Below are 13,480 nucleotides of genomic sequence, written 5' to 3'. Positions count from 1 at the left end.
AAAACAACAAGAGGCCGATTGGTGCGACGTTAACTGGTTCCCAAAAAGAAATGAGCTCATTGTTGGTTCATGTCCAAAGCCCCCCGCCGCATTTTTCAGGGTCAGAGATAACTTTGGCCTGTCCGATCCAATCAGAGTTCTCTGTAGACGGTGTGTGAACACTCTAACCACCAACCCCCCCCACACACACACACACACACACACACACACACACACACACAATCCTCTACAGCAAAGCTAAGACTGTCCTAAACTACATCTTATTTTGTCACTGCTCGCACATCATCTCTACAGTTGTTTTATTCCCCTTTAACCCTTTGAAACCAAAGAAATTAGTTTCATTTCTTTAAAAAACATAGGGAGAAGGCAACAAGCAATAAACAAGACATGGCCCAACAATTTGCAAAAAAAAAAAGGGAAAAGTGTTAAATTTTTTTTACCAAAAATATGCACACAAAAAGTCAAAAATTAACCATAAAAATAGCTGAAATTTATTTTAAAAAATATATATACACATTTATTTTATATATTTTATTATATTTACTTTTTAACATAACTTTAAATATAAAATCATAATTACAAATATTATTTTTCTCTATTTTTTTGAATAATTCTATAATAACCCTCACCCCTTAGTTTTCCTGTTTACCTTGTACTCATGTCTGGCAGTTTGTGGGACGTTTCTTGACAAGTTGGTCGTTGCCTTTTTTTCCCCATGTTTTTGAAACCTGAGAAACCTGCTCAGGTTTCAAAGATTCAAATAGCTTGTAAAAGACATCTGAACGCAGCACACTTGTACTTTTTAAAACTAATTTCTTGCTAATTTCAGGGTCATTTCTTTATAAATATCTCACTGCCTTTTGCCATGTTTTTCAAAGAAATTAAGCCTATTTACCCAAATTCCAGGGCGTTAAAAGAGGTACTTGCGAGTGTATCTGGGGTGTTTTACTTTAGGAGTAATTACTCTGGCACCAAAGACAGCATGCACTGAGAATATGAACTCCAAAAGCATTTTATTTGTAATCTTTAAGTGTCCCTGCTCACTGTTTACCTTAAAGAAATAACAATTAAAAGAGACAGACATAAGGAACTAATTTAATCTGTTGTGCAATAAACTGTGAAAGAAAATTAATCAAATCCTCTCTTCAGCACTCCCTCAGGCACCAAATATATGACTGCCTGCTTGACAGCTATTTTGCAAGATACTGTGTGTGTGTTTCTGTGTGTACAGTTTCTATTGTCTGCCCTTGAAACTATGCTCTAATTGCCTGGCATGACTTTCAGCCAATTATCCCATGAACCATTTGTGTTTATGCAACACTTATGAGCACGAGGAACCATCGGCATCCTCAGCGCTGCATGTGGAAGACCTCTTACCTTCGTTTGACTGCAGCTTCAGGATGTCCTCGGCGCTCCCGTACTTCATGACCGAGTTGATGGACGAGAGTGTGCTGACCAGCTGACTGTTGATGGATCCAAACTGGGACTGGGGCTGTCCAAAAGCGTCCGCCAGCTCGCTGTAGTTCTCCGCTAACAGCATTTGTTGCTCCTGCAGCAGTTTCTGCACCCTCTCGATGTAATGGTCCAGTCCAACGCCCCCCTGGGCCTGAGCCTGCGGCGGTGCAGCCTCAACCTCTACGGTCTCTTTGACAGATTCAGCCGGCTGGGAGGGGCCGCATGCAATGTTCCTGGTTTTTAATCCGACCAAGAAGTTCTCGTGGATGCTTACTGGTCCCACCCCACATTCTTTGGTTTTACTCGATTTGCAAAGGAATGACTCCACGTCTGTGGTGGTTCCAACAGCAATCGAACGCATCTTCGCTGTTGCGTGTGCATCTTTGATAAGTCCGTCCCCGGCAGCGACCGTCCTTGTTTCTATCACAGCCGTGTTGGTGTGCTTGTCACACGTAATCAACCCCGTATCAGTGAAAGAGTCAGTCAGGACAACTGTTTTTGTGTTGGTGGATTTGCTCGCAACTTCGGTCTCAGTATTGGTCTGCTGAGTTGCGGACTCAGGAGCAGCCATGACACCGGAGTCCACTTTTTTGACGTAATCTGGGTCCGTTCCTTGTGACACCAGCGTCTTGATGGGACTAACGATCACATCCACTGAACAATCTCCGCAGCCGACTGATCTCGACTCTTTGCTCAACTCCTTCATGGGTTTGCAGAGAGCCAAGCTGTCCACTGATTCCTCCGTGTTAACTCCCACCTCGCAAACACTCAGCTCTATGCCGACCTGCTGGTGGCACGTCTCCACCCGTCTCCCTACACACTGGTCTTTGACCTCCACGCGCTCGTGCACCACCCACCGGTCCATCGGGATCTCTGGGCCTGTGCCAACACTCTGCACACTGGGATGACAGGACACTCCTATAGTTTGTAGAGATTTAGCGTGGCTGAATTCCAGATGGTCACCCACGCCAAGGCTGCGCATCTGGACTTTGGCCTCCACGCAGGCGTTGTACATCTCTGGTCTCACCATCAAACCTTTGTCTGCTTTCTTCTTGTTTGACCCACCAGCTGCTTGGAGCTCCAGTTTTAGCTTCCCCATCTCTATCTGGTGAGTGCTCTCTTTCAGCTGCACCTCCAGGCGGTAGATCTTCTCCTTCAGCGACTCGATGGTCTGCTGCTGGAGCTCGATCTCCTTCTCCGCTTCAGTGGTCATGCCCAGCATGGCCTCGGTCACGCCAACCGCAGCGCTGCGCATTTCCTGCCGCTCCGTCGAAACTCCGACATCCTGGAAACAATGTCCATTTGTCCTCTGAGTGGCAGGAAGGTTGTTCATGTTTTCATCAGTAACGATGCCGATGGACTTTTGTTGGATTTGGTTTTGCGTGAGCTTATGAGGCTGAGTTTCCGTCACATTATTGTCCTGGGATGTCCTCTCCAGAGCTTGGACCTCAGCTGCCAGACGTCTGAACTCTTCCAGCCGCTGAGCGCTCTGCTCCTGGGCTTCAGGCTCCATGATGTGCAGCTCTGTTTCCTTCTGGATGGGGCCTGGGTTCTCCATTTGGTCAGCGCTGCCTACACTGTAGGAGCGCTTGCGGAAGCCACCGAGACCTTGATTTTTGGACTGAGCGGCCAATTGTCTTTTCTCTTCCTGCAGAACAGCAATCTTAACCTGTAAGATAGGAATGGTTTTCACCTGCTCCTCCAACTCTTTCAGCTTCTTCAGCGCCACGACCATCTGCTCCCGGATCTGTTGAAGGTGTAGCGGGCTGACGTTTGTCACAGGCGTGGCCATGCCGGAGCTCATGGGGCTGTGGCGGATGGAGCTGCCCATGGATGGTGGGTAGTAGGTGTTGTACTCTCCGTTGGGGAGGTGGCCGTTGATGGGGAGAGGGTGATGGGAGCTGGGGGAGATCTGGCTCGGGGCCATGGAGCCTGAGTAAGAGGACAGTGAGCTGCTGGAGCCCATGCCGCCGAAGCTGGCAAGACGGCGGCGTGGCATGGGCGGCTCGCTGTGCTGCTGCATGAGCAGACGCTCCTGTTCGAGGCGAAGACGCGTCTCCATGAGGGTCTTCTCCACCTGGGGGTTGTGACGAGGGGCAAACCTTGGCGAGGGAGGTGGCAGGAGCAGTTTCTGCTCTGTGATGTTCAGGTACGGTTGTTGTTGGGGGACTTCACAGGCTGCTCTGGAGAGGGTGGGCGTCAGCGGTGCAGCGACCTGCGGCCTGGAGCTGAAGAAGACTGGGGACTGCTTGTCGTCGCTGTTGGAGGAGGACAGGGAGTCTGTGGAGGTCCATTCAGCCTGAGTGCTGCCCCCGCCAGTGCTGCCCCGGGGCACCGCCAAGGGTTTGGACACTTTAGGCTTCCTCTGGATGCTCAGCTTCTTAATGGTGTTGCCCCTCTCGATGTCGTCGACATATTTGAGGAAATCCAGGTCTAGCTGATAACCGTAGGGAGTTTCAACATAGTAGGGGGCCACAGAGTCCTTGTCGTCCTCTGTGCTTGGGCATCTTTGTCCTCTTTCTGAAAGAGACACCACAAGAACATAATGTCAAGTTAACTCTTTAACACCTGGATCAACATCAGTTGTCCTCAACAGTATTTACACCCTTGAAATCAGAGAAAACTGGTTTGATTTCTCTCAAAAAGAAAGCAAAAAAGATAATGAGCATCTTGGCAAGAAATGTCCCATCAACAGCAAAACATAAATAAAAGACGACAAGGAAAATATCTGAAAATTATCCAGAGGTGACTATTAGTTATTATCAAAAAACATGGGAAAAATGTCCAGGAAACTATATTTTCAATTCTTTTAATTATATATTTAAAATTATTTCACAGACAAATACAAAAAATAGAAATCCCCCAAAATATCTTGATGCAGTTATTTGGTCATATCGCCCAGAACTACTGTCAACTACCCCTGGTAAAAAAAATGGCGGACTCCGTGGTTGAGAACCCATTTCCTATGTGGATAGAAAGCCTCATTTAAGGTAACAAAAACACAATAATTCTTTTTATAATGATTCTAGTTCTAATTTTTCAGGTAAAAATATACTAAAGAAAACATAATTATTATAATATATACCATTTCTGGCAATATATCCCCTTAAATCCTGCACACTGAACCTTTAAGAGTTCCGATTTTTGGAAAGACTGCTGCAGGTCAACATGAAGGTAACCTGCAGAGAAACATTTCAAGAATTTAACATGCTGCATTTGTTCCCTGAAACAGCCTAAACGTCAGGTAAAGCGTTAAGTCGTCATAATTTGACAGTGCAAGTCCAAACCCGTCTCAGGTTTCTCACATCTCTGCAGGAAAAACGTGAGTGATAATCATTTTGGCAAGAGGTGGTTTAAGTCAGCCCAAAACTATGTGAGCCAACAAACACCAGATAGCAAGAGGCATGTAAACTGCAAAATAAAAACAAATGCTGCTTGTGCATGTACGATTCAGCCCTGGTGGGGTTTGTGGCGAGCTTGTGAGAAACAAACCGGCTGTTGTTGACAAAGCTAGGACAAGAGATGAGCCACAGGGGTCAGAAAGACAAACAATGTCAATAAGTCCAAAATCCATCCGTTATGTCAACATTTTGACTTTTCAGAGACACAAATGAGTCCCATTTTGAGCCCACAATTTAAAGACAGAAATTAAAACAAAAAAAAAGTGAGTTTCCAAAGTTCACACACTTTGTACAAATCAGTCAAAGCTGCTTAAAGTCCAAACTCCCCTCCCGGTCAGAGTCTATAGAGCCAGTCAGCTTTCCGGGCCATTAGGAGCCTCCACTACGCTCCCACTGTGTTGGCTAAATGCAGCGTCTTGTTCTTGGTATGCCTGGAACTCTGAGCGACTAAAGCAAACAAGGCTGGAAATAAACAGCTCTTCCTCTCCGGTCCACCCCACCGGCTCTGGCTACTTCTTCTCCCTGTCAATCCTTTCCATTCAGCTACAACACAGGGAGGGAATTACAAGGCTTAAAAAAACTGCTGCTAAAACCTCAAAGCCTCATTGTTCACTCACCTCAGAGCAACAGCAGCTCTCTCTCCATTTCTACTCTCCTTCTTCTTCACTCCTTCTCTCTGCTGGACAGGATTTAACTGAGATCTGAGCTGTTTCTTCTCACTCTGTGCACTCTCTTTCTCAATCCTCTCTCCATAAGGGGGAGAGAAAAAAAAAGTTCCACTATTGGTGTAGCACGGCTATGGCGCACTATTGGACAGCTGCCTCCTCCAATCCTGTGAGGCTCTGAGCCCAGAGCTTCCCTTCCCAAATAAGAGTCCTGTTATTCCGTTGGAGGGGAGGTGAACTCATGACAATAACAGCCTGTTAAGACGAATCACTCAGCTACTGTGCATGTCAAACTTTCATACTCTGGTTTATACTTTGCAGAGAAGAAACTGAGTGTTATTTACATGCAGACTCCAACTTTAAGGCCAGGTCGTAAATAAAAAAAAACAAAAAAACTTTAATCTCCAGAGGTAATGTTAAATTTTATATCAGGTGAGGGTAAAAGTATTCTAGGTAAGTCGTTTTTTTCATTTTGTCACTTTTTATCATTTTTTTCCTAATTATTTTAGTCCGTAAAATGACAAATAAGGTGAGAGGTGCTCATGAAAAAAAGAACTATATTCGATTTAATTAAATCGTCATTAAAATAAACCAGAAAAAGGCAGCACTCAAACGAAAAAAAATAATTTGAAGACGTCACTGAGTTTTGGGAAATTGTGATAGCCTTTGTCGTCTGCAGAGCAGAAACTGAGGCCAGGTCACATGTAAATAAACTCTGGATACAGCTGACCTTTATTTTTTCAATCTTAAATTTTAATATCAAGTGAGGGTGCAGGTAGCTTTTCTTTCATTTTATCAATGGCTTTGTTTTTTTCACAATTGTTTAGTCAATGAAATGCCAAAATACAATAAAAATGCTCATGAAAAAAAGAAGGATATTCGATTAAATTAAATCTACAGCTTCTTAAATGTGCTGCTTTTCTTTAAAATATGATAGCATAGGGTTTGTAATGGACATTTTTAACTATTCTCTTATATTTTAGAGAAAAAAAAAACTATTGACTAAGAAAATAATCTGCAGAAAATGATCATTTGTTGTTGCAGAACTGATATATTTAAAAACCATTTAACCATTTAAAAAGCTAACATTTCATGACAGTTTGATGGTAAAATAAGAGCTTTTCCTTTATTTTTAGGGACATTTTTTACAAATTTCAATCCCACTTCTCATGACAAAGCCCGGGTTAAGTTTTCCTCTGCACGGACATGAAATAAGCACATCCTGTTTTTTTTATTGCGTCTGGTATAAATAATCTATGAGGCAGCACAGTCATGGTCTTGCGCTGTCTGGTTTGGAGAACTCTGCTGACCAGCCATGTCTCACACACACATGCACACACACACACACATACACACACACACACTGAGGAGTGACAGGCGGCCCTCTGGTACCGCAGAGACCCTGAACAGCTGAGTGATGACCTCATGAACGTGGAACTACTGAGGGGGTCACGCTCCAGCGACGGGGACGAGAGCCCGATAGTCTGCTCCAGTTATCAGCAGCTGTTACATTGTCGATTTGACAGGGATTACACAGCAGTTAGACAGCCAGCAGTGACGGGCAGCTCTCTGTCCTGCACTCCATTAACAGCTAGGAAGTTATTTGTTGTGATATCTTAAAAAAAAGTTCCTCCTTCCTCAACAATCCTCCCCGCCTAAAAATCTGTTTGCTTAACCAGCGAATGACACATTTTTTGTCGATGAAGTACCCTTTTTCAAAAACTGAGCTCCACCAACATGACTATACACTGATAGTATTTAAGGAATCCTAAAAAGGACCTCCACCTAGATTAAACTCTTTCCTTAGCTCTGACTTAGTTTGTTTTTAATGGTCTAGTATAGTAACAAACATAAATAAGTCATTCTGTATGGTGAGTTTCGTGTAGCATTAATTACTCTAATATTGATAATATACAATGATATTATTAATTATTCTAATACTTCAACTTAAGTAAGAGTTTGAATGACAGACTTTGTGATCTTTTACACTGTGGTATTGGTACTTTTACTCAAGTCAACCGTAGGAGTACTTTGTCTGGCTCTGATTTTGGCCATTTCTAACCAAACTAAGAAAACAGAAGGAATTTTGTAGTGGATTTTAGGGTTGAAATGTAAATTAGCGTAAAATTAATTCAATAATCATCATCTATCAAGACACAATACCAAACATCTGCTGGTTCCAGATTCTGCAATGTGAAAATTAAGTTTTATATTAAGCCTTTTTCTGAAGAGATCGCGCTACAGAGCCACCATGAGGTCCTTTTTTTATGCCACCTTTGGATTTTTTACACAGAAGCAAAACACGGCTAAATCATGGCGCTCCAGAGTGTGATTTTAGATAGCATGCCAGAATCTCAGAGGCACAATGGGCATGATGTTTAACACAACAGCGTCAGACTCATGTGACCTAAAACACACGCATCAGCAGTGCTTTAAATCGCATCACGTGGCATTAACAATCACGTCCTGTCTTTGTCTTCTGCTTGGAGGGTAAGAAGCTCCCAAAACACAATGTTTTCCCAATTTGAGAGCAATCCCTGCTGTTCTTCTTTGAATAAGCCGCTAACTGTTATCGGCTGCTTCTTAAATCTCCCATGATGCATCGCACGCATCACAAGCCATCAAAACATCACACCTGTGCCTCCCATAATCCCGTACTGTTGGCTGTGTCTCTTAAATAAACACTATTTTGGTGCTACCTCTATCGCCAGCTCAAAGGCTAAATAACTCTGTCACCTCATTCTGCAATCATACTTAAAACAGAACAGCGAGGTGGCATAACAGTGCAATATTCCCACCAACAGGTAGAGGATAAATCAAATATCCCAATGTTGTTCAGAAAAAAGCAATTTAAAGATGTGACTACTATGTTTCACTATTTTTTTTAACAATTTAGAGACTTAAGCTATCAATTAAATAGGAGACAAATCGACAGATTAATTGGTAATGAATAAAATATACTTAACCACTCCCCCGGATAGTTTGTTTCATCCCAGCGCTCATAAAAACACGAGTTTCTCCAACAGAGCTGAGGAACTAAGCCAACTGGAAATATTTTTTAATTTAAACATTGTGTAAGTCAACAACTTAAAAATAGCCTTAAGAGTTTGGCACAGCGTCCCAGCCCTGCGCCGCTTCTCTCAGCTGGGATATTAAAATATTTCAGCCTAATTATCTAACATTAACTGTACACTCGTTCTGTATAAGCTTTAAAGTGGTCCAAAGAAAATGTGACCGTTTTTCTTTTTTCTACGTCTTGTTCGTCTCTCGCAGATGATTTCCAGGCCGCAGGCTCCAACAGAAACCATGTGCTGACTGAAGAGTTACTATTTAAATTAAACTCAAATACGTTCATATACTAAAGAAGCCACCGTCTAATTATTCACACTTTGTAGTCAAATTCCCAGAAGGAGCGCACGTTTTAGCCTCATGTACTCTGAGTAAAATCCATTTAAATACAACCAAACTTTGGAGCTTCTTATGACTCCTTTGTACTTGAGCAATAAAGATGTTTTGCTTTCTTTTTCTAGATTTTTGCAGCACAATGCAACACCAACTGAAACTTTTCTGAAACTCCTCTTTTAGTAACTTCAGGCCCGTGAACTCTCTCTCCCTGTGTTTGCTCTTAAAACAGTGCGCTGAAGGCCAGCTTTGTGCCTTGATGTTAAAATCTGTGAGGGAAAATATACAACCAAGGCTTTGGCTTATTTTGCACTGGGTCTGTAAAAGTCTAAATTTAGAGCTGACAAAAGTCTTTTAGCATCCACAGTGCCCTCAGAGACAGCACAAATTAAGCTACCGGTCTAAATCTGCCTGCCAGTTGTTTGTTAACCGAACGGTGCACGGAAATCACTGTTTATTCTCTCTTTTTCTAGGTGATATAACACAATTATTGGGTTGTAGAAGTTTAGTTCTCCACATAAACCACATTTCATTTGAGTTATTCTTATTGTCTGCATGAGATATGAATATTGGGGGAGAAACAACATGTTTTATACTCCACTTTTTCATGTTTGCCTAAGAAGAGTGAGGAGTCAGTAATATAAAACAGCAACAAATGTAAATCATGGCAACCATCAGAGGTCCTTGAACACACAGTCGTTAAAGTGCACACAACATATTAGGCTGCTTGGTGCAGTAGTTTGTGAGATGCAAACTTACACAAACCTGGTGTGAATAATAACTGAGTGGAAAACCAACACACGTGCAGATACTTCATACTTCCATACAAGGCACAAGGGTTAACTGGATGGATTAATGAGTATAAAAATCATATGCGATGACCTTCACAGTCACAGTTAAACACCTACATGTATGGGAGGTTTTGGATTATCAGGATAAAACTATAGTCGAAACACAAATTGAGTTAATATCCAGTGTTCCCGCATATTTTCATAGACAAAGTTTCAAAAGTGGATGACTTTTCAAGGATCCCTAATAAATTTTGTTTTTCTTGCCCTACTTGCCCTGCGTTTTTCGAACAAATCAGATTAAAACCCTTTTCAAACCCAATTCCAGCTAGCAGGCACACATGGGGGTAGACATGAAATGTGGGGGAGAATGAGGAAGTGAAAGTAATGGTAAAGAAAACATTGTTACACATCGTCACATATTAGAAACAGTTTTGAAAAATAAATTTGCGGTCAAGCAAATTTAATGTGTAAGGTTACCTGCAGAAGATTACTGTAACAAATTCATTACAAACTACAAAACTTAGTGACTTTTTTCAAAATTTTCAACTATTTTTTTTTTATTAATTCCATGACTTTTCCAAGCCTGGAAAATGTGAAAATATTTTAGAGAGGAGCTGAAGCTCTTTTGGAGGCTTATGTTGGCCAAACACATAACTGAGACACTTCATGTTGATATATCCCTTATTTTTCCTTTTTATTTTGACATAAAACTGACTGTAACAACAGTAAATAGTGAAAAACTGCACCTCTGAGCAGACATCCACAGATATTTCCTCACAAATGCACAAACCCATCGGACAGAAAGATTATTCAGTGCGCTGGTCTCATACACACAGCTGCACAGTGGAATAATACAGTACAGTGCTCACACACACTACATGCACTGAGAGCAAAGTATGATGCAAGTGCCTGGGTGGAGGACGGACACACACAAAACACACACACAAACACACACACACACACACACACACACACACTGTCCTTTCTCATACAAGCGGCCTGGTATTTCCTGGCTCTGCCTATGAGCTCTATACGCCTAATTACTCACAAGTAAAAGTAGAGCCAACATGTGATCAACACCTCGTACTGCAGCAGCTCAACATCAGGAACAGTGACACACATCCGTCCGTATATATTAAAAAAAACCCAAAAAACAGGAAACAAAACAAAAAAGACAATAAAGCTGCACATTCCTGCCCTTTTCTAACCAAACACAGGCAGGACGGATGGAGACCGTGATCTATGAACGTCTTCTAGAAACTCACAGGGCCGTGCCAGGCTGTGCTGCCAAATTCAACAACTTAACTCTGTACATGATGATGCAGACTGCAGGAAATGTTTGGGCTTCCTCTGCAAACATTGAGGCAGCTTGAAAAACGTTGCCCACATCGCTCTTTTCTCATAGATGGTCAAGCAAAACAAGTCAAGCCGAGTGTGCAGGCTGTTTTTTTTAACAAACCTGCAACATGGGAAGAAATGAACCAAAACAGCCATTAAGAAACAGTAGGTGTTCCACATTATATTTAGTGTCCTAAATCATGCTTTTATAGGAAGTTTTGGTTGTTTTAGGTGGTTTTGATCAACAGTAAGCTGATATGTAGCTATAAATTGATGTTTGCAACAGGTTTCATTGACGCCTACACTGTTTTTAATGCATTGTGGTCTCCAAACATCAAACTAGATTCTGCTCAAGTGAAAACAGCTCATGAAGTTAAGTATGATCAGACGGGAATAACAAAACACTTTGTGCATGAAAGCACAAAATGCTGCAAATTATAACTTTTTTTTAAGGATGAAAACTTTCAATAAACTTAACTCGTTTTTACAAACCACCACAAACAGAAGTGCTACATGCTTCTGCATATATAGTGGATCGCTCTCATCATCTGCAAAAACTTCTAATTCAATGCAATATTTAAATACATTAATATGATGTCTATTAATAAACACGTTAGATCTTATTTGTTTAATCTGTACAAAAAACAAAAGTGGGAAAAAAAACAGCACAGAAATCTTTGTATCATTTTCACACTTTGGCATCTGTATTGATTAAACAACCAGACATTTGTTGTTAATCTGTGAGATTTAGAGGTGCTAGTAGGTGGATTATTCTAGTTTAAGACAGAGCCGGGCTTGCCGTTTCTCCATGTTGACAGTTTTTACGCCAAGTTCTGCTAAACAGCTGTTTCATGCATAAATCTACTCAAGATGCTGGACTGTTTCTTTAAATGCTGCAAGGCAAATAAATCAGTCCCCTCTGAGAATGATTGAGCATGCAATATCACATATATTGTGCATGCAATATCAGCAATAAAACAATGAAATAGTTCATGTAGAGCACAATGGACTCAGTACATTGCATCTCTAACAGTGTGACCACTGTATTGTGAAGCAAACTGGCTTCAGAAGGCAACGAACAATGAAGCGATTAGTGCTCACTAAAATTACAGTCACACTTAAACAAACCGGTTCTACATCTATTCATCAAACCCTGTTGTGTAAAGACACTAAGAGTGAATCAAACAATCCATTATCCTGTTTGGTTTACAAAGACACAGCGCTGTGGCCCTTTGGCACACATTATTATAAGCGAACAGCACTTACACAAACACACAATAGGAAAGTGACTGATGGGGCGCAGTAAGAAAACAGTACCACGGGGGTATTTGAAGCGGCAGCTGGGTAACTGTCCCCGCTGCAGAAAACAAAACCACTTCAGTGGGTTTGAATGAGCTGCGGGGGGTCGACCCCGTCGGCACGACTCTGACCGCTGCTCTCTGGGTTTTCTGTCCGCAACACAGACTGGCGGCATTCAAGTCGCGCCAAAAGCCCTGATGGTCTGCTGTGAGCCGTGACTCAGCCGCTGCAGGGTTTTTATTTTAGACAACCACGACTTCAGTGCATGAGGGGGGACAGGGTTTCCTATTTTTATTGATTTGGCAGCAAACAAAAATCTCTTTTCAGCGTAATTTGTTACCATCTTGTAAAAATATCGACCCTGTGAGGGATATGAGTATAATGATCACTGATGGAGTCAGTATTCAGACTATAACTGCGATAACTTAAAAAAAAACAAAAACTGAGGCGCACACACAGTAAATATTTGTGAAAGAGTGTGTTAAGACATCAGTTCTGAATGCAGTGAATATTACTCATGTTAATTTAGGATCAGCTGAGTTTTTATTTGAAATATGTGACACTGAGGTATCAGTTAAGACTTGCTGCAAAAACCTGGTTTCAAACTAAAAAAGTTAACAGTATTGTCTTGTGTGGAGGCTCAAAACCACCTCGCCTGAGTCCAGAACTTTCAATTTGCTCGCTCCATTAAGGTCCATTAACAGCTAGATGGGCAGCTAGCTGTTATAGTTGCATGTAGCAGTGTTTGTGGAGCCATAATGCCTCATATTTTGGAGGTAGGTTAGCCAGTGTCAAGTCCTTATTTAGCTTGTGTCGCTCACATTCATTGTTTTTTCATGTTTGTTTTTTTTCACACAAGTCGTTTACATTTGAATCAGGCACTGCTTTATCAAAATTAAGTTCAAAGAATGAAGAACCTCAACCAGTTCATGCACAAATAACTTGTATAATCCATACTGCTATCCAGATTTTGACACTGCATTGTTTTTCTTAATAGAGATGTCTAAACCTGCTCCAGGCTCGGCGACATGTGGCTTGTTTGAAAAAAAACTCGCCCTCGCTCTATTTTTGCGACGCTCTGTGCACCTCCATGATGCTATTTTAGAGCAACAGTAGGACTTTTTGCTTG

The 13,480-nt window shown here is 41.8% G+C and overlaps 1 protein-coding gene across 4 annotated transcripts in view; it reads right to left on the bottom strand.

The window, feature by feature from the left end:
• The window catches only part of kank1a (KN motif and ankyrin repeat domains 1a), a 67,633-nt gene that overhangs the window by 11,862 nt on the left and 42,291 nt on the right, over positions 1-13,480 (bottom strand). For all 4 annotated transcript variants that reach the window (XM_042488666.1, XM_042488669.1, XM_042488668.1 and 1 more), the window contains exon 3: positions 1,378-3,975. In XM_042488666.1, coding sequence (XP_042344600.1) covers positions 1,378-3,975 — 2,598 coding nt within the window. The remainder of the gene's footprint in view (positions 1-1,377; positions 3,976-13,480) is intronic.

This window comes from Plectropomus leopardus, chromosome 6 (genome assembly GCF_008729295.1).
Source record: "Plectropomus leopardus isolate mb chromosome 6, YSFRI_Pleo_2.0, whole genome shotgun sequence".
Lineage (NCBI taxonomy): Eukaryota > Metazoa > Chordata > Actinopteri > Perciformes > Serranidae > Plectropomus > Plectropomus leopardus.
Note: the sequence above shows the minus strand (reverse complement) of the source record. Positions and strands in the feature narration are given on the sequence as shown.